The following is a 25142-nucleotide window of genomic DNA, read 5'->3' on the forward strand; positions in this document are numbered from 1 at the left end:
TTTCTTTGGCTTCGTTGCTAACAAATACCAGAAGCATTTGATCCAAAGAGTAACGTTAAACGGTCTTTGGCTGCTTTGAACCCAGCTGCTGATTTTTCTTCAATAGAAATGAAGTTTTTTTATGGTAACTGTTTCCAGAACAAACTGCTTTCATCAACACTGAACACCAAATTTTGTGAAAATCTTTCACTTTCAATTATTTCCTTTAGTTTTTCTGGAAACTTATTTGCAGCCTCAACATCTGCACTTGCAGCTTCTGATAATTTCGCACTATGAATTCTGGCCCAGTTTTTAAATTTCTCAAACCAACAATGAGAAGCCGAAAATTTTCAGCAATTTCTTCAGTTTGTTTAGATTTCAGGTGATTAAACAAAAACAATGCTTTTTCTTGAATCACCATTGGAGTTAAAGGCATATGACGTTGTGACATATCATCTATCCACAAACTTAACATTTTCTCCATTTTTTTCTAAAATTGGACTCCTTAAGTGAGTTAATTTTGCTGTTGTAACATCTGTACAATTCTAAGCAGACTGTTTTATTTTTTCTGATTGACTAAGTATGGTTGTTAAAGTTGACTGTGCTAATCCTAAAGAATGTGCCACATCGGATTTTCTTTTACCCCCTTTCAACACGTTGTACGATATTTAATTTAGTTTCTAAAGAAATTGGCTTTTCCTTGATTGAGATTTTAACTAAATAATATTTACAAAATCTACAATAACGCTATCAGAGAACATACATCATTTACTGCAATGCACCACACACATCAAAGTGCAAGCAACGACTAAATTAGGCAGATGATGCGCAAAATTGTTAAAACAGACACACCCACAACTTGGAAGTACGTGATGAGCCACTGTCGTTTGACAATCAGATGATTGCCGAGCGTTGACCTTAAAATTTTAATATTTTTATGTAAAATGGAGGTTGAAATTGTGGACTTCGTTATATCGAGGCTTCGTTACTAGAGGTAACATTAACCAAGGTATGACTGTAATTAATTTTGAAATATGTTAGTGAGGTGGTAGTTATAAAAAAGGTAAAGACCAGATATTTAAATACATGGATCTTCCAAAAATAGAATGTTTATAACATTTTAATATATATAAAAGCCTTAAAGTGTCACTGCATATATTTCATAATTATCTTTATAAATCTGTGAATAACAACTAATAATAAGCTGTGATTGTGGCAATTGTGGACTTAAATTATGAACAATTTGAGTAATGAGAGAATTCTATTATTTATGAAACTGGATGATCAATATATCTAGATGCCAGATGTTTGATAATTAATTCCTGACAATACAGTAATGCAAGCTTTCTAATCCTTTGACAAACATACAAATTTCATAAATTAAAAATAAACAGAAAAAAGATTAGCTCACCTTGTCTCTTCCCTGCTAAAAAAATCCTTACCAGATTGTTCAGAAAGATCAGACAGTGAATTTGGACATATGATAGAATTTCTTGGTGCAGAAGACGATGATGATGGAGTGGTCAAGTCCATAACTAAAAACATGATACATAACAGTTAGAAAGATTTAGAGATTTACGCAAAACATTTATAATTGTAATTACAATTAATTGTATTATTTCAAGGCCTTTATAAAGTCACTAGATTGTTAAAGAAATCTTTTGATTCTGCATGCTATAATGCTGTGGTGTACTACATTTACAAATACACTGTATGATCATGCACATAAACAAAAGTCAATGCATTCACTACCCATTCCACCAATGAGTCTCAAACACAAACTATTCATACCAAAAATCCATTTCTTACAGCTTTATACAGCTTCCAAATATGACCTTATGTTCTCTCACCACTAAACAAAAGCTCAGTCAATATCCCCTTTTGTTGGAAATGAGTCCCATCAAGGATGGGAAGAACATTTATAAGGACTTTTCAACTGAAAGTGAATTAGGCTGCAGGATTTTTCTTCCTAGAAATGTGAATTTTTCAACAATCATAACAGACATAATGCAGTGGCTTCATAGACTTAAGTTATTTTGGTAGTAATCCCAAATAACAAGTTCTAACAGATAAGCTTAGGTGTTGAAGATTATTCATGACTTATTTTTAATGATATTAACAACACCAAATGAACTATTTTATTTAAAAAAAGATGTTTTATTAACTTGCTTATATTTCGCTGAATTTCAAATCGGTATCATTAGAGCACAACAAGCATGGTATATGTGACAGTGAGTAAGTGAAACAACACAACTGTAACAGACAAAAGATCTAAAGTCCTAATTTGGCACCCTCTAACATTGTGAAAAAAAAATAATAATATTGCAGCTACGTGGGAGTTGTTCTTAAGATAACAGTCTCCAAATTTTTGGCAAATTAATGGAACCATATCTGTGCAGGTTAGGAGAATTCTTCATAGCCATGACTGATTCAAAAAATAATCTTGTGCTGAAAATGTGTTGGGAAAAGATGTGTTGAATAGCACATCACATTTCTTCCATCTAATCCTGTGTGAAGGGGTCCAAAGCGTGGTCTGATAAGCCTGACTTGCCATAGTAATGGTAGCAAATGTATTTTTTATGTTCTTCCAGGCAAATGTTAACAGATCTTCCTGTCTTCCCATAGTGCACCAAGTCACAAGGAACTTCATAAACTCCAAGGTATGCTAGAGGGTGAAGTTTATCCTTAGGAGAGCAGATCAGAGTTGCTAATTTAACATGAGGTTTAAATGTGGTGCGATGGCCATGTTTCATTAATACTCTGGCTATCATTTCTGATGTACCTCTGACATAGGGAATAGGAATGGTAATATTGTGTTCCTGTGTATTAGAGGATGGAGAAGTAATGGGACTATGTAGCATTTTATCTACTTTGTAGGAATTGTAGCCATTGGCCAAGAAGTTATAGTGCAGATATTTGAGTTCTGTGGACTGAAGAAGCCAAGGATGCTCTCATTCTTGACTCATTAGCAATCATGGCTCTTCTCAATTCTGTCCTATCATATCAAGGCAGCAGACTCTTACTCTTCATTTTTGCTTCTTCTAACTCCTTCATATCTTCTCTCAATGAATATTTCTCACTTTTCAAAGCATTTGTGCCTGCCAAAACAATTAACTATCATTTGCTTCTTTCTTCTGCAAACAAAGCTTCACTAACATCATTTATCTTTGCACCTGAAAAACAGGCTTTTGTCACTTTCTCATTAAGTATACCTCTTATCATCAAATTCCCACATAATACTATATCTTTTCAGAGAAAAGATATAGTATTATGTGTGAATTCCAAGTTTCTCACACTTTTATGCTTTCCCATTCACTCTTTCTTTCATTCTCTGTCCTTCTGTACCACATGCCTATAAGAATGTGTGGATGACCAAAATAAACTGGGAGATTTGCTAACATCTGCCCAGAAGAACATAAAAAACACACCTGCTGCCATTACTATGGTCAGTCAGAGCAGACCATGCCTTGGATACCTTGCACAGAATCAGATGGAAGAAACTATCATGCTCCATCACAGTAAATACATACTTGAAAGACCTGTTAGGATCAGTAGCAGATTTAAAAATCCAGCTTAATCTTAATACATATGTTTATATTAAACTCCCCAAGATTTGGGTAACTAATTCTAACATCTGCCCAACATCTAAGGCTAGCCAACAACTGCCATAGAGGGCACCCCCTCATAGTCTTCATTTAGATTTCATTTCTTCCAATGATTTTCTTGCATGTATTATTACAATTCTAACATTATATTCCTGTCTCTGTGACAGAGAAGAAATAATGAAAGAATTAAAAGCATGCCTAATTGTTTCTCTGCATGCTGTAATTATTCCATTAAACTGTATCATGAGTTTAAACCAGCAACTAGACTTAAATACTCGTTAAGGGATTAGGGAACTTAGAGCTTTTGGGGGGAGGGAGAAGCTGTTGAGTGAGTAGACAGATACCAGTGAGGTAAATAAGTGTAAGAATGTGCAGAAAATGCCTAAGTTAGTACAACTGGTAACAAACAGAATGGGACAGTTAGTGTAAAGCAGAAGGACAGCAGTGATGTGGGCCTAATAGGCTATTGCACTTTATGTATACTAACAGCAGAAGGATTCAGGGGGAGGAGGAGTTTTTGGCACTGGTTGCTTCATCCTGGCCAGAGGTTACTGGACCCCTAAATAGTGTCCCCAATTTAGTTCACTATGGGGCACTATTTAGGCCTACTGTCAGTTGACATGCTTCATCTTCATTACTTAGTGTAGTGCTTGTGTACAGGTTTTGTTCCCCGACAATGGCAATTTGACTTAGCCGAAATATTGGAAGTATTAATTAAATTTATTTTAGTTAAAATTAGTCTACATTGTAATTTCCTTTAAAAATACAGTTATAAGGTTTGTAATTATAGGAAGCTCCACAGTTAACTTCAATACCACAGGATGATGAAGTGTGGAGAAAAGGGACTGAAAGAGTATGAAGAATAGAAAATAGAAAAACATACAACCAATAAAATAAAAAAAGTAAATATTGTAATGTTCTTTATTCCCAAAGATAGTGAGATTCTTCAACCCAACTGGCTATTATTCATTTCAAAAGCATCGAGAGAGAGAGAGAGAGGAGAAAACTACTAATGCCTTATGATTCCTAAACCTAGTGTGTATTCTTGTCTGAAATATGAGTTGTATAACTGAATTTCTTTTCTTGATTTCATCATCATTCTCTTGATAAGGGTGTTCAGGCTACTATGACAGCACTGTGTGACTAAGTTACCTTATTAATCTCCTGTCAACAATTTTCCTCCAAATTAGTCTATTATTTGTGAGCATTCCAATACGGATGTATCAACATTTTGTTCTTCTAAGACATTTCTGAGTGAATCAATCCAACAAGATTTTTCTCTTCCTCTGGGCCTTTTTTCTGTAATATTGCATCAAACACAGTTTGACATCTCTGATTCTAATATCAGGTTTAATGCCACCTTCTTTCATAATGCAACCATACAGATGATGAATAAAGGTGGAAATGATATGCATCCTTGTTGTACGCCTGAGTTTACATCAAACATCGCATTGTATTTCCTTCAATTCTAACTGCTGACTTACAACTTAAATATAGACTATGTATTGCTCTGTATAATGTTCTATTTATCCCATGACTGTAGTGTTTTGAAAAGCAAAACCCTGGGCACCATATCATATGCCTTTACCAGATGTACAAAAAAATTAAGTGCAGAACCTTGTTATATTCCCCTGATTTCCCAACTATGTGTTGCAAAGTGAAAATCTGATCTTGACAGCATGAATGGTAGGAAGAAAAAACCCTACTTCCTGTGTGAAAGATCAACTAACATGAGCAATATACAACTATATACTGGATTATGCAAATGAATTTTAAAGCAAGAATGAAATGAATAAACTATAAAATTAGACAAGCAATGTGGGATCAAATGCATGAGAAATATAAAATGCAGGAAAAGCAATAATCATGGTAACAGAAGTGCAACATGAGAGGAGTTTTTGCACTTTTCAAAATGAAATAAATTTTAAGAATTTAATATGAAAAGAATTCCCCTGAATTTTCTTTGATCAGTCATGTCAACGAAAATTCAAAGGAATTGTGCTATGCAGCAAGCAAGAAGACTAATAATTACCAAATGATAATGGATATTTATTACAGCAAAATGACTATAAAAAAGGATGTAGTGGAATTGTTTAATGTATATTTTGCTAGCGTAAATCATACTGGGTGGTGTGGATGATGATGTACAACACTCCATGTCAACTAGAGTATGAAGTTTTGAGTGTACTAAATGTTAATAGGGCTGAGTGAATAGTTGACAAATCATGTATTTTTGGGGAATGTGCAAAAGGTCAAAGGTATAGTTTTTGACCTGGCTGTTTAATGAGAATTCTTGCAACAGAGGCATGACCCTGCTGCTGCACAAAAATGGTGCTAAGACACAAGTTTCCAATTACAGGCCTGGATCTATAGTTATTAAGTTAGAATACAGATTTGAATTGACAGATGCAATACAATGGCCAGCTTACATTTATAAAGGTAGGGTTTGCTCAGCAAGCTACTTGAATTTCGATAAAGCAACAAATATGTTGGAGAAGAAAGATTCATACCAAAGGTTAGTCAATTGGTAGGGCCTCTGTTACTTATGGCTCAGCAAAAAGTTAAGCAAGTTTGAGCACGGTTAGTAGTTGGAAGGGAAATAATCATTCAATGCTGTTGGCATACTCTCCCTCAATGAGTCTTTGGACTCCCTGGAGATGTCACATAATAATAATAATATAGTGAAACTCTTGGGCTTTGCCAAAGCATTTGATAGATTATCAAATAACAAGTTGATATACAAGCTGGGATGAGTAATAGATTGTCCAGATAAGCTCTCTGAGCACTATCATCCCAGAAAATAAATTTAACCAGTGGTATGCTGTATAGCTCTATTCTTGAGACAGGGTCTCAAGAACAGAAATTTTATCTTATGATAAAATCATATAAAGAAAATGTGCCATTAAGATGTACCGTGAACTGCATAGCAAGTCCAACTCATAAATTCTCAAAATACCTATCTAATCTTTCTTTCTACATTTACAGGAAACTCTGCTTTTTTCATAAAAAAATTCAATAGATCTTAAGAATAAAATTTCAGGATTATCTTTACAACCCACAGATCTTCTAGTAAGTTTAGATGTAGCCTCATTCTTTATAAATATCCCTCTGATGGATACAACTGAATTACTTCATAATGACTTTCTTCTTGATATTGTAAAATTATTTGGACTTGTCATTAATTCAAGATATTTCAGCTACCAGAACAAACTGAACAGATAGAAGGAACATCTATGGGGGCCCCTCTCATTTTAGCTAAATAAAATCCCAACTTTTATGGGATGTGCTAATAGAATGGTCTCAAAGACACAGGGATTGTCATATTTGTACACAAATATAAGGAGCATTTGAAATAATAGAGCTGAGTTTATTCAATTGATGGAGTGAGGAGTCAGTATGCTAAAGACAATTAGTATTAGTGAAAGCTGATCGTCTGAAAAGGATGTGATGTCAGGAATAGAAATAGAAGGATATATAATTTTCCAGAAGGATAGGAAGGTGTGAAAAAAGAAGAGGGGGGGGGATGCTGTTAATGATTGTGGAGGAATTGTGTCTACAAAGTGTAGAAGTTGATAGCATGCACAGATTTTGAATATATGATGTGAAGTTGAAATTAACAGGTTAGTATAACTGATAAGATGCTGTTATAGGCCAGGGAATGTAGAGAATACTGATTGTGAAATGTTTAATCAAATTGATTGGGTATGAAAAAAAGAATGTGATCCATATGGGGGAATTTAATTACACAAATATAGAATGGAAGAAGGAGATAGTGTACAAGAACAAGGAGAATGAGTTTGTTGAATTTCTGAGAGATAAATATCTTAAGTAGCATGTGACTGAAGCAACTAGGCTTGAATGTTTTGGATTGGGCGATAACTTCACAAGATGTAGTTGTTAATGAGGTATTAACCTCCCTACCGGCCGAGGTGGATGAAATAGTGAGACCAAATTGCACTTCATATCCATGTTATTCAATAGGTGTTACAGATTCGTATCCAGATTTAGCTGGATGTCTATAGATGTCATGGCCGGTTGGGGGGTTAACACTGCCACATGTCAGTGATCGTGAGGTACTTGTTTTGGCAGTAACCTTTTCTAAGGTTACTGTCAAAAGCAGATATATGTGGAAGTATAAGGTGAGTAATTATGGGAAGCTCTGTAGTCAATTAGTATCAATATGGTGGGTAGATGAGCTGTGCAGAAAAGATGTTGACCGTGAAAGGAAAATCATAAGGCAGTATCTGACACAAGCAATGCAGACCTGCATATTAAGCGAGTAAATAGAGTAGGAATGAAATGGACGAACAGTGAAATCAAGCAAGTTAAAAGAAAAGGCTGTAGAATAGGTACAAGATAGATGGTGGCAATCGGATCCATGAACAGTATAAAGTGCAGATTAGGAAGGTGATGAGCATGGTAAAGAAAGAAAAGGTGCAGTGTGAGAGGAGATTGGCTAGTCAGGCAAAGGTTAATTCAAGGGAACTTTTCTGCTATATGGTAGGTTGACGCTAGTGGATAGTCGTGGCAGCAGAGTGACTGTTGCAAAGGATATAGTGGAATGTCACCACATATTCTTAAGGAATGTGCACAACAGTTAGTCATGCCCTTGACTTGGTTGTTTAAATGAAAGTCTTGCAATGGGTAAGGTTCCTAAGGAGTGGAAATATGGCAAAATAGTACCACTCCATAAGCATGGTTCTAGGACAGAAGTTTCAAATTATAGAGCAGTCTGTATAACTGCAGTTGTACCCAGGGTGTTGGAGAGACTAGTTAGGAAGAGAACAGAATACAAGATTGGGTTGATGGATATAGCATTCTTTATGAAGGACAACATGAATTTGTAAAGAGCAGGTCTTGTTTCAGCAATTTACTTCCATTTCATGATGTGATGACAAGTGTGTTAGTTAAAGCAATATCTTGGACTTTGCAAAAGCATTTGATAGACTACCACATGATAAGTTGGTCTAAAAGTTGCATACAATGGGAATAGATAGTACATTGGTTAGATGGTTCAGAGACTGGCTCTCTGAATGAAACCCGAAAGTGTGTATGATGGAGCAGAGTCTCAAAAACGGAGGGTAACCAGTGGTGTGGCCCAGTTCTTTGGCCCCCTGCTGTTTAACTTGCCTGTAAATATCTCATGTGGACTGACTGGGATCATCAGTTGTTTGCTGATAATGCAAAGTTGGGGAGAATTATAAGTAGCATTGCTGATGCTAATTCTCTTCAGGAAGATTTGAATAGAATTTTTAATTGGAAAATGGAGTGGGGTTGCAATTTTAATATTAATAAGTGCAAGGTGTATTTAGGAGTGCAGAAACATAAGGCTTTGTATTATATCGATGGTGCTGTACTGCAGGAAGTGGAGGTTCAAGATTTGGGATGATGGTTGACAGTAGACCGAAGTTTAGAGGACATATTGCAAGTGTTGCAAAGACTGCATATCGTAATGCTGCTATGATAAGAAGTGTTCTAACATGTAAGGATAAGGAAGTGGTTTTGCTACTGTACAAAGTACTGGTCAGACCACACTTAGACTATCAGGCTCAGATTTGGTCACCTGGTTTTCAAAGTGATGAGGAAACATTGGAGGGGGCCGAGAAACAAGTGACTTAGACAATATCAGGACTACAGATGTTGGCTATGGAGAAAGATTGAAGAAATGAGGATTGCAGAGTTTGGAAGAGAGGAGGAAAATAGGTGATATGATAGAGAAATTTAAGTTGGTCTTTCTGGGGACCCTGTAACCCCTAGAGAGTGCATCCCCGGTGGCGGATAGGGGAGCCTGCCATGTATGTATGTGTGTATATATGTATATATATGGTGGGGTTGTCCGAATATACTGAATGAGGACTCGTGGACAAATAGGGCCAAAAGGGGCAATCATCTTGATTGTAAGCGAAGTGGCACTCCCGTGGTGCTCCTAGCTGGATCTATCCATTTCTTTTACTTTGGGGAAGATCCACTCAATCTTTCCTATAAGGCCTTATCAGCCAACTCTTATTTTATGACCCTTACGCTATTAGAGTACTCAAGGGCCTTTCTGGCCTTATAACCATGTCCCCTCTATAAACCTTTACTATAATTCTACTCTATTCTACTATAATCTACTCTTTCCCCTTCAATATACCCTATTCCTCCTATGGCTTGAAATTTGGAAGAAGGCTAGTTCAGTAGCCTTAAGATAGCAGCCCAACCATTGAACTATCCATCGTCAGGCTAGTCACTTGACATGGAGAACATAAATCTACTTTTAAGCTGACAGAAAAAGGTAATCGGAATGAATCTATGGAAAAGGAAGAGAACAGGATAATATTGAATTTTATAATCAGCCACAAAATATATATAATAAAATCAATAAAAATGATTATGTAATTTTAGCAGGAGACTTAAATGCAAGAATTAGAAACATGAAAATGAATACTAATATAGGAATATATGGAGAACATACTCTAAACAGGAATGGTAAAAAACTGATTGACTTTGTAGTTTATAATAACCTAAATATAACGAATTCTTTCTATAAACATAAAAACATACAAAAATATATGTATTTATGTATGTCTTGGGCAGCAAGAGGATGGAAATCAATATTAGATTAATTTTTCTTAAATGAAAAGACAAAAGTTTTTGTTGGATGTTAGAGTTCACAGAGGATATGAAATAAGTAGCGACTACTTTCTCGTTAAAATAAAATTAAAATTACCACCTATACGGCTACAAGTAACAAGAACAGAAAGAAAATTTAAAATGTTTGTTTATAGAACTAGACTATTAAATGACACAAATATACAATTTCTATATGAACAAAGAATTAACCAATATCTAGATAAAATAAAACAAAATGAAGAAATAGAAATAAAATGGCTTAACATAAAAATGATTCTAAATGCAGCAGCAAATGAAAGCTTAGGAAAGACCAAAAATTCAATAAAAGGAAAAAACTGAAGATATGGGATGATACAACCAAAGAAATAATCAAAATGAAAAAAGAAGCCTATCATAAATCTTTAAGCAGTAAAAGATTAGAAGATGAAATAGAATATAAAAGAATAAGAGCCATAGCTAAAAGAGAAGTCAGAAAAAGACAGAGAATCATGGAACAAATATGTTTCATGGAACAAACATGATTTATATAAAATAAGACCCAATGTATATAAGATTTTGAAACACCTAAATGCAGATACTAAATAAAACATAAAATTAAACACCGAATTGAAATTAGAAGAATTTCTAAATTTCTACACAGAATTGTGAACAGATAAATATTTAAAAAAAGACAACTGGCAAACATTTAATGAAAATGAAATAACTAAAGAAGAATTAGAAATCAGCCTGAAAGAAACAAGAAACAGAAAATCACCTGGAGAAGATAAGCTAGGTTCAGAACTATATAAATATGCAGGAAAAAGATTCAAAGAAAGACTCCTTTTATTTTTAAATAAAATTTATACAACTGGTAACCCCCCAATAGAATGGAAAAAAAGCAATTGTGATTCCTATCTTTAAAAAATATAATAGAGATGATCCTAAAAACTATATAGAGGCATAAGTATACTAAATTCCTGTTACAAAATATATAGCAGAATATTAAATAGCAAACTAATGAAATATTCCGAAAACTTTATTTTAGAAGTACAGAATGGATTTCGAAAAGGACGATCCCGTATAGACCCAGCCTTCTGCCTAAAATTAATAATAGAAAAAAGAAGAGAATACAATTTAGAAACGCATATTACATTTATTGACTTTGACAAAGTTAATTTGACAAATTCATCTTAAAGAATATCAAGAATATATTTCACTTAAAAAATCCAATAAATCTGGTTTAGCAAACCACACATAATCTACAAAATACAGTGTTTTAAAAAAATTATTTTCTTGTGGAAAGACTGCACAAAGAATTCTGTGGAAAAACACATTCACAATTTCAACCTTAACAAAAACGATTGCTTTAAACCTTCTCAACTTTGGGAAGTTATACTGATTAACAGTCACCATTCATTTGTTCTGTAAATTGTAATTAATTAATTGATTATATTTTAAAATATTTCATTAACTAATTTATTTTATTGTAATTATTTTTAGGTATCTATTAATGCAGATGGAGCTATCCTCCTACAGCCAATAGTGCATATAATATCACGCATTTTCAATTGAATCGATGTTCTATTTTTGTGACTGGTTTCCTATAATGGTATTTAAAATGGCTATGAAACAGCAGAAAACAAGAAGTTAAGTTATGTTTTTTTAGGATTTTTGTGATTTTTTCTGAGGTGCCTCGGATATAGGGTATGGTGATGGATTTAGAGTAATCCTTGTTGTGAGGGGGTGGGGAGTTGTGGTTTACTGGTTTCAATATTTTTTGGATTTTTTTTTGGGGGGGGGGGATAGCCATTGGCTGAGAAAGTGTTGAGAATGTGGTTTAGTTCTGTGGTTAGGGCATTGTCATTCGAGCAGATAAGTTTAGCCTTGTTGTGTAGTGTCTTAATGACTCCATATTGTTGTGAGGAGGGGTGGTGGGATTGTTGGTGAATGTAATGTATGGGTGGGTTTTCTATATATTGAGAAAACCAAGGTTCCATCAGGCTGGCGTGTGACTAGTGTGTCTAAGAAAGGAATGCAGTTGTTTTTTTCTTCTTCCAGGGTGAATTTGATTCTGGGGTGAAATTTTAATGTATATCCCAGTACGCTGTAATTTCCTTAAATTATATAGTGAAAATGCATAACCAACGTCTAAGCCTTTCCACGAGAATCATGTTATATTCTAAGTTACAATATTCATTATATTTTGTAGTTCTCATTTTCTTTAATCATTTTTATTTCAGGCTCATATTCCAAGAGTAGTCAGTCCAAAAGTAAGGTAAAATTCCCCATGTCAAGTTACTAGCCTGGGAATGACAATACTGAATTTCATGGTCACTTAAAAAGATGTGTCTTAAGTTAAAAACATTTAATTTGGAATATTCTGTTGGGCAAGACATTTTTGTTTTTAAATCAGTTGAGATGGGACAACATCTCATAGTCACATTATTATTATTAACACCAGACCTCCATGGAATCAAAAGACTCATCAAAGGAGGCAAACAATGTTACAAACAAAGCCCATCAAACCATGCTTTAAACTCATTCAATATATCTGCATTCACCACAATTTCTGAAAAATTACAGACAAAAAAAAAAAAAAATAGCTTAATTTATTTTATGGCATCTAGCCTAAAAAAATTATTTTTTATAGAGGGGAAGAGAGAAAAAGCATTAACATATATATAGTCATCAATACAACAAACTCGCTCATAACAAATTAGTGAAATGTCCAGACCAGTCGCAGAAACAATGCTGTCTTAAAGGAAATTCACTATAGCACTATTCCAGGTCCCTAAAAGTTTGCTACTTTATCTGTATTTAAGAAAAATTTTCTGTTTAAGGTTTTTAAACATGGAAATAATATCACATATATTATTGCAACTGTTAATATTTGGTCCCTTTACACTAAGTATGAGAAATTTTCTTTTGGATTTATTAGTGGACCATAGTTCTTTATAAATATATTTATAAAGAACTATGATCCACTAATAAATCCAAGAGAAAATTTCTCATAATCATATATACTACTTATCCACATTTTACTAAAGTAATTTATTTTCTCTCTAATCTAACATAAAATTCTCTCTCTGGATATATAATGCAACTTCTTTTTTTTTAAATAATAATCTGTAATTAAAATTTTTAAAAAATATTTTCTAAAATTCTCAAAACACAGCATATATCTTCAAATATTCCATAAGATATTTAGTTATGTTATTAAAAGTGTTTAGAAATACGCAAATATTTTGTTACATTATGACCAAAGTGCTCTCATATACAGCCTCACCTATTAGAAGCCTTTGCACACCAGCTAATATGGTTTCAAGTTTCATTAGCCAAACAATTTAATATTTGCAATTTAATTTAATGCATTTCAATCATTCACAACTCTCCATACAAAAAACCTGCTTCTCATCGTCTTCCTCACACCCCCTCCTTGTTCTTCTCAAATCTCCCACCATTTTACAAAAACCTCTTCAACATTAATCTTATAACAACTCCTTATCCCTCCTAATCTTCCATCCATTAGACTCTGCACATTGCATCTTCTCAACCTTTCTTCATATTCAACATTCCGGAGATGAGAAATTATTTTAGTCAATTACCTCTGGATCCTCTCCAACATCTCTTCATCCTTTTGAAAAACAGGTGAGCAAATCTTGGTGTAATCGAGGCCTTATACAATGGAACTAGAATCTCTTTACTTCTACAAGTCAGCATTCTCCACATCAATTCCAGATTTTGTTATGTTGTCCTCACAATTTTGGCAATGTGTCCTCTAAATTTTAGTCCCTTATCCAGCGTCACACCCCAAGATCTCTTCCTTAACCTCCAACAATATATCCCCACTAAGCGTAAATTCTAAATCCCTTGACATATTAAACAAATATGTCAAGGCAGATGTCAACTCCCTGACACATTCCTTTAAAATATGCAGTGATAAATCATCAAGTCCCACAGCCTTATTAACATCAAGTTTGCTTCATTCCCTATATACCTCTTGTCACTCATAGTTAATCTCTCTCCTCCTCATCATCCACTGCTCTCAAACTCCCCATGGTGTCACATTCACAAGGATGAAAGACCTTTATGAACTGCTCATTAAATATCTCAACTATATCCTCCATGCAAGTTATAGCATTTTCGTCCATCAATGCCACCTACCTTATCATTTTTTTTTTGGCTACATATCAAAAGATCTACCTAGGATTTTTTGGGTTTCATTAGCTAACTGCTGCTCATACTGCACTTTTGCTATCCTTGCCAACTGAGTCACCCTCCTTGTCTGTTCCTTGTATTCTTCATGGAATTGATTATTACCACTCCTCTTATGTTGCCTCCATAATGGCTTCTTTCTCTGTATTGCAAGCTTAATCTCTTCATTCATCCTCACACCTAGCTTATTTAACTTTCTGACCTTTGGAATACATTTAGTCATTGATTCTACTAGAGGTTTGCTGCTAATGTCAAGTTTAATTAATTGTTTATGAGTCAGCAATGGAAATTATTACCATCTGGTTTATAATATATAAAAGTTAAGAGAGATGGAATCTATTGATATTCCTCATAAACAGTTGCAGCATATAGTCCTTGATGAACACTGTAATGAAGGCAATTTCAGAGCATAAAGGCAGCTGGGAATGAAAAGAGAAGAAACAACTTTGGTGGGTTTTCAGTTGAAGAATGAATGCACATTGGGCAGATATTATTCCTTACTGGCAGATGAAAGTAAGGAACAGCAAACAACGACAGATGACAACAATTCAGTGCAACAAAGCAGATAAAGAAGTCTGTGAAACAGTGATTGAAGTAAGTTTGTGTGAGAGAGAAAAAGACAGAGAGGAATCATCAATTAGCCAAACTGTCCTTTTGTTGATGACATCAAGAAATTTTACTGAGGTTTCTGATTTTCTTGTGAAAACAGTAATCTAAGGTAAGATAGATTTGAAATTTTTGGAGTTAGTAACTGGAAAAGTGAAAGTAACATCTTAAACAAAAACAAAAGTGCAGGAGGATAGGCAAGTGGTGTATTTATGCAGAAAAAAGTTGAAAAGGTAAGCTCACAAAGAGAAATTATCTTGTTTGAACACATCTGGGTGTTAGCAAAGGGTAAGAGAAGCACATTGCTTTCTTTTCTTCTATCTCTATTTTTTATTTATTAATTTATTTTGTGAAAGAACTATTTTAATAGCATTGAAGGTGACAAGTTAGTCGTCCTCATTCCACTGAAGGATGGTATAGGAATCAGAATTTAAGGCACTAATTATAAGTTCTTGAAGCTTCAGATGTCTGAACATTGTAATAGCTGTCAAGTGAAATAGGAAGAATGGAGAGTATTATCATTAGCATAATTATATGCTAATAATAATAATACTCTAATATTATATGAGATGAGACTGAAGGTGTATCCCTGAAATGCACATATTTAAAAATAAGCCTACAATTTTTATAGTTTAAAACATACCCCTCCTTAAACTAGCATTTGCCAAAAAATGGAGTACAGCAAAAAACATAACTGTGGTGTGGATATATCCAAGAATACCCCCAAGAATGGATATATATCTTTTCCATAAAGATCAATACACCAAATTGACAGACAATACCTAAATTGATTTAGGTATAAATAAACTGTTTTATTAGATTTCTGTTACCAGCTGAAAATAAAGTAGTGGATACTGTATGCCCACAGATACGAGACCCTTCGACACTTCTGCGCATGTCAGAAGAAGGAGTGTTTATTATTATACGCCGGAAAATTAGCTTTTCTTTACTGAAAATTCTAGTTCTTAAAGTGGTAACTATTTTACTTGTACATTGGAAAATGTACGTATAAAGCAGATGATTTTGCATGTTGGTGACCAGTTCGTACATCCTTTATTTCTTTCTCCCCTTCAGTATTATTATTATTATTATTATTCAGGCCTCCATGGAGTCAAAAGACTCATCGTGGGAGGTCCTTCCTAAGAACATAAAGTCTGTCAAGACTCATCAAGGGGAGGTTCCCCCCTAAGAAACACAAAATCTATCATACCAATCATACCACACCTTAAACTCATTGACCGTTCTCGCCCTCACCACTCTATCAGGCAATGCATTCCACGGCTCAACCACCCTCCATGCAAAGAAACCACTCCTCACCCTCTTGCTCACAGTTTCCTTTCGTAACTTCCAGGGATGGCCTCTTGTCATCACTCCTTCCCGCTGTTCAACCAAGTGAAAGAACTCCCCAGTATCAACCCTGTAACCACCTCTCAACAGTTTAAAAGTCTCAATCATATCACCTCTCCTTCTTCTATCTGCCAAACTCTGCAGTCCACATTCCCTCAGCCGATTCTCATAACTATCCTTGTACAGTCCTGAGACCATCTTTGTCATCCGTCTTTATATCTTTTCCACAGTTAATTTATCCCATTCAAATCCTGGGGACCAAATCTGAGAACAATAATCCAAGTGTGGTCTGATCAGAGACTTATACAACGGAATGATAACCCTCTTATCTCTGCAGGTCAGTGTCCTTCTCATAATTGCAGCAATCCTCTGTGTTACCTTCACCACCTTTGCAATATGTCCCCTAAACTTCAGGTTTCTATCAATCATCAACCCCAGATCTCTTGTCTCCCCAACTTCCTCCAGTATAACTCCTCCCATAGAGTATGCAGCATCCCATCGATGTTTCCCAAACCTCAAGACCTTACATTTTGCTGCATTAAACTGACACCCCCATTCATTTGCCCATCTATCTAGCTTATTCAAATCCTCTTGCAGGGCTACCACATCTGCACTATTACTAATAATCTTCCCAGCTTTGCATCATCTGCAAACAACTGAATATCCCACTTGTAACCTTCTGTCTCCTTGAAACTGCTCCACCATACAGAACTCTCTGATACCTATCAGACAGCTAATCCTGAATCCAGTTGACCAATCTGACATCCAGACCCATGTGTTGCAACTTAAATATCAGCTTATCATGTGGCACCCTGTCAAATGCCTTTGCTAAGTCTAAGAAAATTGCAGTATATGCCTTTCCTTCATCTAATGTTCTTGTAACTTTATTATAAAAGGCTAGCATATTGCTAAAACAAGAGCGCCCTTTCACAAATCCATGTTGACTCTCACAGATAACATTACCCTCATCTGCCCAGTGCTGTATACGGTCCCTCACTACTTTCTTCAAGATCTTAACTACTGATGACACACAGACTGGTCTATAATTAGACACTTCCAGTCTGTTACCACCCTTATGCAATGGCACTATCTTACCTTCCTTCCATTCCCTGGGCACCTTTGCCGAAGCCAGACTTTCATTGAAAAGCCAGGTTAAAGGCACTGTCAGTTCCCTAGCACATTCTCTCAAAACTCGTGGTGAAATACCATCCAGTCCAAAAGCTTTATTGACATCCAGAGTTCTCAGTATCTGAAACACACTCTCCTCCTGTACCACTAAACCTTGAACCTGCCCTATCCCTCTAGCATTAAAACTAACTCCTCCAGGATGAAATACTCCAATAAAGTGGTCATTGAACAATTCCACTATGTCCTCTGCACCAGTCACTCTATTCCCATTTTTATCCCACAATATCATTCTTCAACAGTCATTTCTCCTCCTACTGGCCACATAGTTAAAAAATTCCCTAGGATTTTCTTTGGATCTTAGGGCCAATCTCCTCTCATATTCCAGTTTCGCTTTCCTTACCACACTAGTCACTCTTCTGGCCTGTGTCTTATATTCTCGCATCCTCTCTTCACCTGTCTCCTTATATCTCTTCCATAGCCTCTTTTTCACATGCAATTCCTGTTTAATATTGTTTGTCATCCACTTTACTCCAAATTGTGTCCTCTTCTTCACTCATGGTATACAACTTACCATTGCTGTTAACAAATATTCTTTCACAATTTCCCATGCACTAACGATATCCCGGCCTTCCAATTCCTCCCTCCATGAAACTTCCCGAAGTTGACGTCTAAGACTATTATAATCACCTGCTTTATAATTCCACATAAGTTCCCGTCTCTTTGATACTCCTGCATGTCTATTCATTTTCCAAGTCAAAACCATATGGTCACTCTCTCCAACTGGTGGGAGAGATGTCATCTCAGTTATTATCAACTCTTCTGATGCTATAACCAAATCTAAAACTCTTGAACCTCTTGTTCCCTCTGTTACATGTTGCCTAAGACATTTGTCCCTCAAGAATTCTAGAAATTCCATTCCACTATTGCTACATGCATCTTCCTCTCTCCAATTTATACTACCATAGTTAAAATCTCCCATAACAATCATTCTTCTTGCACTTGCCAAACTTAGCTGTCTAAACATCTCCTGGTCCCCATCCTCCGTGCTCCTGGGTCTGTAGCAACACCCCACTAAATATCCTGTATTGCCTACCTCTACCTCACACCATATGCTCTCAAAATCATTTATCTCACTTCCTTCCAAAGCCTCCACTCTTAGAGGACATAGGTCATCACTTATCATAAGCAGTACCCCACCACCACACTTTCCCCTCCTATCCTGATGAAAAATGCTATACCCAGCGACTTCTATTCCTGTTATTATATCCCCTTCTGTCAACCACGTCTCAGTGATCCCAATAATTTTTGGCGAGGCTGATGCTATCTGCGCCACCAATTCCTCTCCCTTATTCCGGATACTCCTGGCATTAGTATAAAGCATATAAATGCCACTGTTTCTATACCCAGCATTATCCCTTCTAGACTCCACTGGGCTCAGTGTTACCTGACATCGTCTCCCTTCTCCTAAGTATCCATTCCCACAAGAGGCCACCCCTACTATCATCCTCCCTGGGACACACTGTCTCTTTCAGAACAGCAATCTCTCCAGATGCCTACGTCCTTCCTCATTCAAATGTAAACGGTCTCTCGCATACAATTCCTCTCTTTCCTCAAACGCACTCCAAGCATCCACATATACCAGTCCTCTCTTGTCACACATTCTTGCTATTATGCCATTCAATATCACTGCTCTTCTGCTCAGCTCATCATTATCATACCTAGGCAACACAAACACACACACTATTTTTCCTCTCTCTGTCTTCTTCCATACAGTCTCAAGCAAAAACCTCATATCTCTCCCTGCCCGACTTACATTACCACTCAAGTCATTCGTTCCTACCATCACAATCATCTCATCCATCCTTTCACCTCTCTTAATTGCCATAGCCATCCTTTCTATTGTTCCTCCTGGCAAACACTCCTCACGCATCCTGTCTTGAACACCACGGATCATTGAGTCGCCATACATTATACCTTTTACTATTCCCTCTCTCCTATTGTTTCCATTCTCTCCTCTTCTTTCATTCCCATAGGTCTCTCTCATTCCCTCTCCTCTACTGCTATTCTCTCTTCCAGCATTCCCATACCTCTCTCTCCTACTGTTTTCATTCTCTCCTCTTCTAGCACTCCCATACATCTCTCTCATTCCCTCTCTCCTACTGTTTCCATTTTCTCCACTTCTAGCACTTCCATATCTCTCTCTCTCATTCCGTCTCTCCTACTGTTTCCATCCTCTCGTCTTCAAGCATTCCCATACCTCTCTCTCATTCCATCTCTCCTACCATTTCCATTCTCTCCTCTTCTAGCACTTCCATATCTCTCTCTTTCATTCCGTCTCTCCTACTGTTTCCATCCTCTCGTCTGCTAGCATTCCCATACCTCTCTCTCATTCCCTCTTGTAAAGATTTTTGTCACAAAGACTTGCGAATTCTCTTTAAAACTGTGTACTTTGGCGAGGAGGCGCTGCAGTCGTGACAGAAGCAGACGACGCTTAGGACTTGATTAGAAAAGTTTCCGCTGTGTGTGGTATCCATTTTTTTTAAATGTGCCCGAAGTGAAAGAATAAGTACAACATTAGTGTTTGAAGGCAAATTATAATGTTTTTGTAGTTTCAAGAATCTTGTAAAGCAAGTTTGTGTCAAGTTTTTCAGAAATAAATAACATCACTAGAGTTACATCAGTGAAATGCGTATGAATGTGTTCTAAAAGTATACGTATAAGCGAGCATTCATTCTGCGTAATGATCAAGACTTTCACCAGCTTTACCACTCATCACAAGTCCGAATTTTACTGGCGCAGTCGATAGGACCTACAAGGTGAGAGCAATTCGTTATGTAAATGCATGCTCCCATGTTTTAGAGTTCTATTTTGATTATTTGGGCGAAAGTCTGTTCTAATACAAAACAAAAAAAAAAAAAAAATAGTGTTCGTAGTTTGTTCCATCCTGGAACAGTAGTAGTTTTGATTTCTCGCCAGAGAAAGAATACGTCAGTATTCAAATTTTGTTCCATCCTGGAACAGTAGTACAACAGTTTGGATAAATGAAAAACACGCCAGTGTTCAAGCTATATTTTCGTCCCAGATAGTTCAGAATAGTTGTTTTTTTTTTCATTTTAAATTTATTTTGTTCTGCAGTTACCGATTTGTCCTGTTTTGCATGTTAGTTCCATCTTGGAACAGTCAGAACTTGTGATTTCTCGCCAGAGAAAGAACACGACAGTGTTATCATAGTTAATTTTTGCATACTGTTTTGATAGTTCTGTTTCGAGATTTCAGTTATTATATAGTAGAGGTGTAAAATCGGAACTATTTTTTTGTTTTGTTTTTATATATCCACACATATATATATATATATATATATTTGTGTATTTGAAAGTGTAGTAAATTGTGTAGTTGAAGTTTTTATCTGATAATATTGTAAGATTTATCTATGTTTACAAATGATATGTTGAATTTAATTATGAGTCCCATAATCGCCAAATGTATACATCTCTTTCTGGGCTTTTAAAAAAAAAAAAAAAGAAAAAAAAAAGTGCAATTGATTCTTTTTTTTAGGGTGATTTTTTTTTTTTATCAGTAAAGAGAGTTATTGTTTAGCACCATGACTTATTTAACCAAAGGTAGAAAGGAAGATTTACGTAAATTGGCTGAAGAATTGGGAGAGAAGCCAACTGTTGAAATGAAAGTGATAGATCTTAAAATGATTATTACGGGAAGTAAATTTTATGAAGAAGAATTTGTTAAAGGGATGTTGGAGACGATTATTAGTACCAGACTCGAGGAAGAACTGATGAAGAAAGAATTAGAAGCTCAACGGCGGAAGGAAGAACTAGAAGCCCAATGCCGGAAAGATGAATTGGGGGCCCAACAGAAAAGAGAACAAATGGAGTTCGAGTTGAAGAAACTGGAAATTGAAGCGCGTGTTCAACCAACCTCAACTCCAGTATCCAGTGACAATAAACCATATTGTCTTGAACTAATTAAGCTAATGCCTAGGTTTAGATTACAAGAGGATGACATTGTGATATACCTATCCCTGTTTGAAAGACAAGCTAAGAGAACAAAAATAGATGTTAAAGACTGGATATCATGTCTCTTGACTTTGTTACCATTTGAGATTGTCCAATTAATTGGTAGAGAGTCAGAAGAAAATTGCGAAGATTATGAATATATTAAAACAATTCTACTAAAGAGATTTAGACTGAATCCTGAAAGTTTCAGAAAAAAGTTTGTGATGCACCAAAAGGTTGCTGAAAAATCTTGGAGGGATTTCTGTTATGAAATAACTAATTATTTCGAAGAGTGGATTGGTGGCCTTGATATCAAGAATTTTGAAGGGTTAAAAGATCTAATTATTACGGATCAACTGAAGAAGAAAGTACCACATGAAGTGAGAGAACATCTCTTAGACGACTGGACAAAATTCGTTTCTCCAACCAAGTTAGCTGACAGATTGGACGAATACGACAGTGTTCGTAGTACATCAAGGAAGCCCATCGGAGCTATTCCGAAGGACAAGGTTACTGAAAAGTTTAGACCTTATACTCCACCTGCTGAGCGAACATTCAAAAATAAGTTATCTCCCTCTCAAAGTCCACCGAGATGGTACCAGCCGTGGCGAAATGATGATTCATACAAGCCTCACTACAAACCAACTTGTTTTACTTGTAGAAGGGAAGGTCATATTGCCAAGTTTTGTATGAAAAATAGTCAATCAAAAGGTACTCCTACTACAGCACACAGTAACCTAGTTCAAACGTCTACCACTGGGAATGACGATAAATCAGGTGTGTTGACTGCCAAAATTTCCATTCCAGTATCCAAATCAGTGGACATTGATCGAAATGTAGATGATTTGAAGGTGGTCAAAATCAAATGTGGAAGTAGGGTTTTAAATGGAATAATAGATACGGGAGCGCAAATATCGGTAGTGCGCGAAGATTTAGTGGCAGATACGCCCCATGATGGAGAAAGTAAGATAGAAATATCTTCTGCTTTCGGAGAAAATGAAATAACACCCTTAAGGATTTTTGAAATGAAAATTGATGATAATTTACATGGTAATGTTCCAGTCACATGTGCTGTCTCAAGAAAACTGGTTACCGATCTGCTACTGAGCTCCTCTGCCTATGAAATGCTGGTCGAAAGCGTCGAGCTACATGAGAGTAGTCATCATTGGGAGACACCGGTTCTGAAATCAAAAGATTTAAGCGATAAACGGTCAGAAGATGATGAAGATGAAGACATGCCTTCGAAAATAACCAGTACAGCATTGGCAGTAAGTACGATAGAGTCCCCACCAGGTGAAGAAAATGAGTGTATACCAGAAAAAACAAAATTCGAATTCGGCAAACTTCAAAAGGATGATGAGACGCTTCGAAGGTGTTTTGAATGGGCAAAAAGACAGAAAAATTCCTATGCGTTTGACAATGGGGTTCTGCTTCATAATGAACATATTTGTGGCGAGAATATTAGACAAGTAGTGCTACCGCGTGTGAAACGAGAGAATGTCTTAAAGATGGCACATGAAATCCCTCTTGCTGGCCATCTCGGCGAAAAGAAAACCCGTCAGCGAATCAAGTACTCATTCTTTTGGCCTACCATTAAACAAGACGTGAAAAAATATTGCGAAAGCTGCAAGGAATGTCAAATGAGAAGGACTGCTACATATAGAGATAGAATCCCCATACGACCTATCGTCAGACCAGAAGCTCCGTTTGAGGTATGGAGCGTGGATTGTATCGGACCGTTAGAACCCCCATCGGGAAGAGGACATCGATTCATAATATGTGCTGTTGATTTATGCACTAGATGGGCCGAAGCCATACCTGTCAAGGAAATAAGTGCTAAAACTACATGTAACGTTCTAATGAGGATATTTACTCAGACTGGATTTCCTAAAATGGTCTGTACCGACCAAGGTACGAATTTCACATCTAAACTCACTCAAGCTTTTGAAGATCTGCTAGGCATAGCTCCACGTTTTTCCACTCCAGGACATCCTGAGAGTATGGGCGCTGTTGAACGTTGGAACAGAACTTTAAAAGAGATGATGAATAAGAATATACAGGAACATGGAAGAAACTGGGATTTACATCTTCCCTATCTTCTATTCGCATACCGAGAAGTACCACATAGCACTACTGGGTTATCACCTTTCCAGTTGGTATATGGAAGATTACCTCCAGGCCCCTTATCTTTGTTAAAAGAAATTTGGACTGGTGGACGAGTCATCCCAACTGCTGCCTCTCGCTCGGTTGAAAATTATTTACAAGAGCTTCTTGAAAATCTAAGAAAAGCTCATGAAATTGCATCCGAGAATGCCAAAGGGTCTCAAGAACAATACTCCTCCAGATATAATCTTCGTTCCAAAGAAAAATCCTTCATGGTTGGTGAAAAGGTTTTAGTATTGTTACCTTCATCCTCTCATAAGCTTCTAAATACTTGGACAGGACCTGCTACAGTCGTCCAACTTACTAGACCACATTCTGCGAAGGTTGAGATGAAGGATGGAAGTATCAGGGAGCTCCACATAAATAAGCTTCGACCATATATTCAAAGAATTAATCATGTCGGTCTAGTTTTCGAACTAGATGAAGATTTCGGAACACTCCACTATGCACCTGCTGACAAGATGAATAAATCAGTTGAAGATATTAGGAAACACCTTGAGGATATGGAAGCTCTCTTGACGGAAGAACAAAAACAAGAACTTTTTGACATCCTCCGGAAATATGCAGATGTTTTTAGTTCCAAACCTGGTCATGCCAAAGTTGATGGACACTCCATCAAAGTTACAGAGAACTGTTCCCCCTAAGAGACTCAAACCCTATAGGGTGCCAATCACTCTACAAAAGGAAGTAGATCGACAAGTCAAAGAACTGTTAGATATGGGTCTCATTGAGCCAAGTGTCAGTGAATGGGCTCATCCCGTTGTTTGTGTGGCTAAGAAAAATGGAAGTGTCAGACTATGCATTGACTTTAGATTGCTGAATAGTTTTACTATTCCAGATGCTTATCCAATGAAAATAGCTAGAGATTTATTATTTGAGGTAGGACAAGCAAGATTTATCACTGTAGTTGACCTCACCAAGGGATATTGGCAAATCCCTATGGAAAAGGAAGCAAAGCCCTTCACCGCATTCGTGACGCATTCTGGTCACTATCAATGGAATGTCTTACCGTTTGGAATGAAGAACGCTGGAAGCACATTCCAGAAATCATTAGATAAAGCACTAGCTCCTCATAAGGCATACTGCCGATCTTATATCGACGATTTGGCTATATTTTCTAAAACATGGTCTGAACATCTCACCCACATAGATGAAGTCTTCAAAACATTAAGAGAGGTGGGTTTAACAGTAAACCTAGAAAAATGCGAATTCGGGAAAAATCAAGTGAAGTTCCTAGGTCATTTGATTGGATCCGGTCAACATTCTCCAGACCCAGAGAAGGTCGAGGTTATAAAAGGTTTAGCGACACCAGCAACAAAGAAGGAAGTAAGAAGTCTACTTGGACTGGCTAGCTACTACCGTGACTACATACCACAATTCTCCCAAATTGTATTACCACTGACAAATCTGACTAAGAAAAGTGTCCCAAACAACATTCCTTGGACTACTGATGCTGATGAAGCTTTTACGAAACTCAAGGAAGAGCTTATAAAAATGC

At 36.3% G+C, this 25142-nt stretch overlaps 1 protein-coding gene across 5 annotated transcripts in view; it reads right to left on the reverse strand.

Annotated features, from left to right (window-relative positions):
• LOC150093095 (uncharacterized) overlaps positions 1 to 25142 on the reverse strand; it is a 390523-nt gene that overhangs the window by 345795 nt on the left and 19586 nt on the right. For all 5 annotated transcript variants that reach the window (XM_090413295.1, XM_090413299.1, XM_090413294.1 and 2 more), the window contains exon 2: positions 1391 to 1514. In XM_090413295.1, the coding sequence (XP_090269421.1) occupies positions 1391 to 1512 (122 nt within the window). In that variant the 5' untranslated portion in view covers positions 1513 to 1514. The remainder of the gene's footprint in view (positions 1 to 1390; positions 1515 to 25142) is intronic.

Source organism: Typopeltis vanoorti, chromosome 24 (assembly GCF_054136105.1).
Source record: "Typopeltis vanoorti isolate ZY-2024b chromosome 24, IOZ_Tvanoo_1.0, whole genome shotgun sequence".
In the NCBI taxonomy this organism is placed as follows: domain Eukaryota; kingdom Metazoa; phylum Arthropoda; class Arachnida; order Uropygi; family Thelyphonidae; genus Typopeltis; species Typopeltis vanoorti.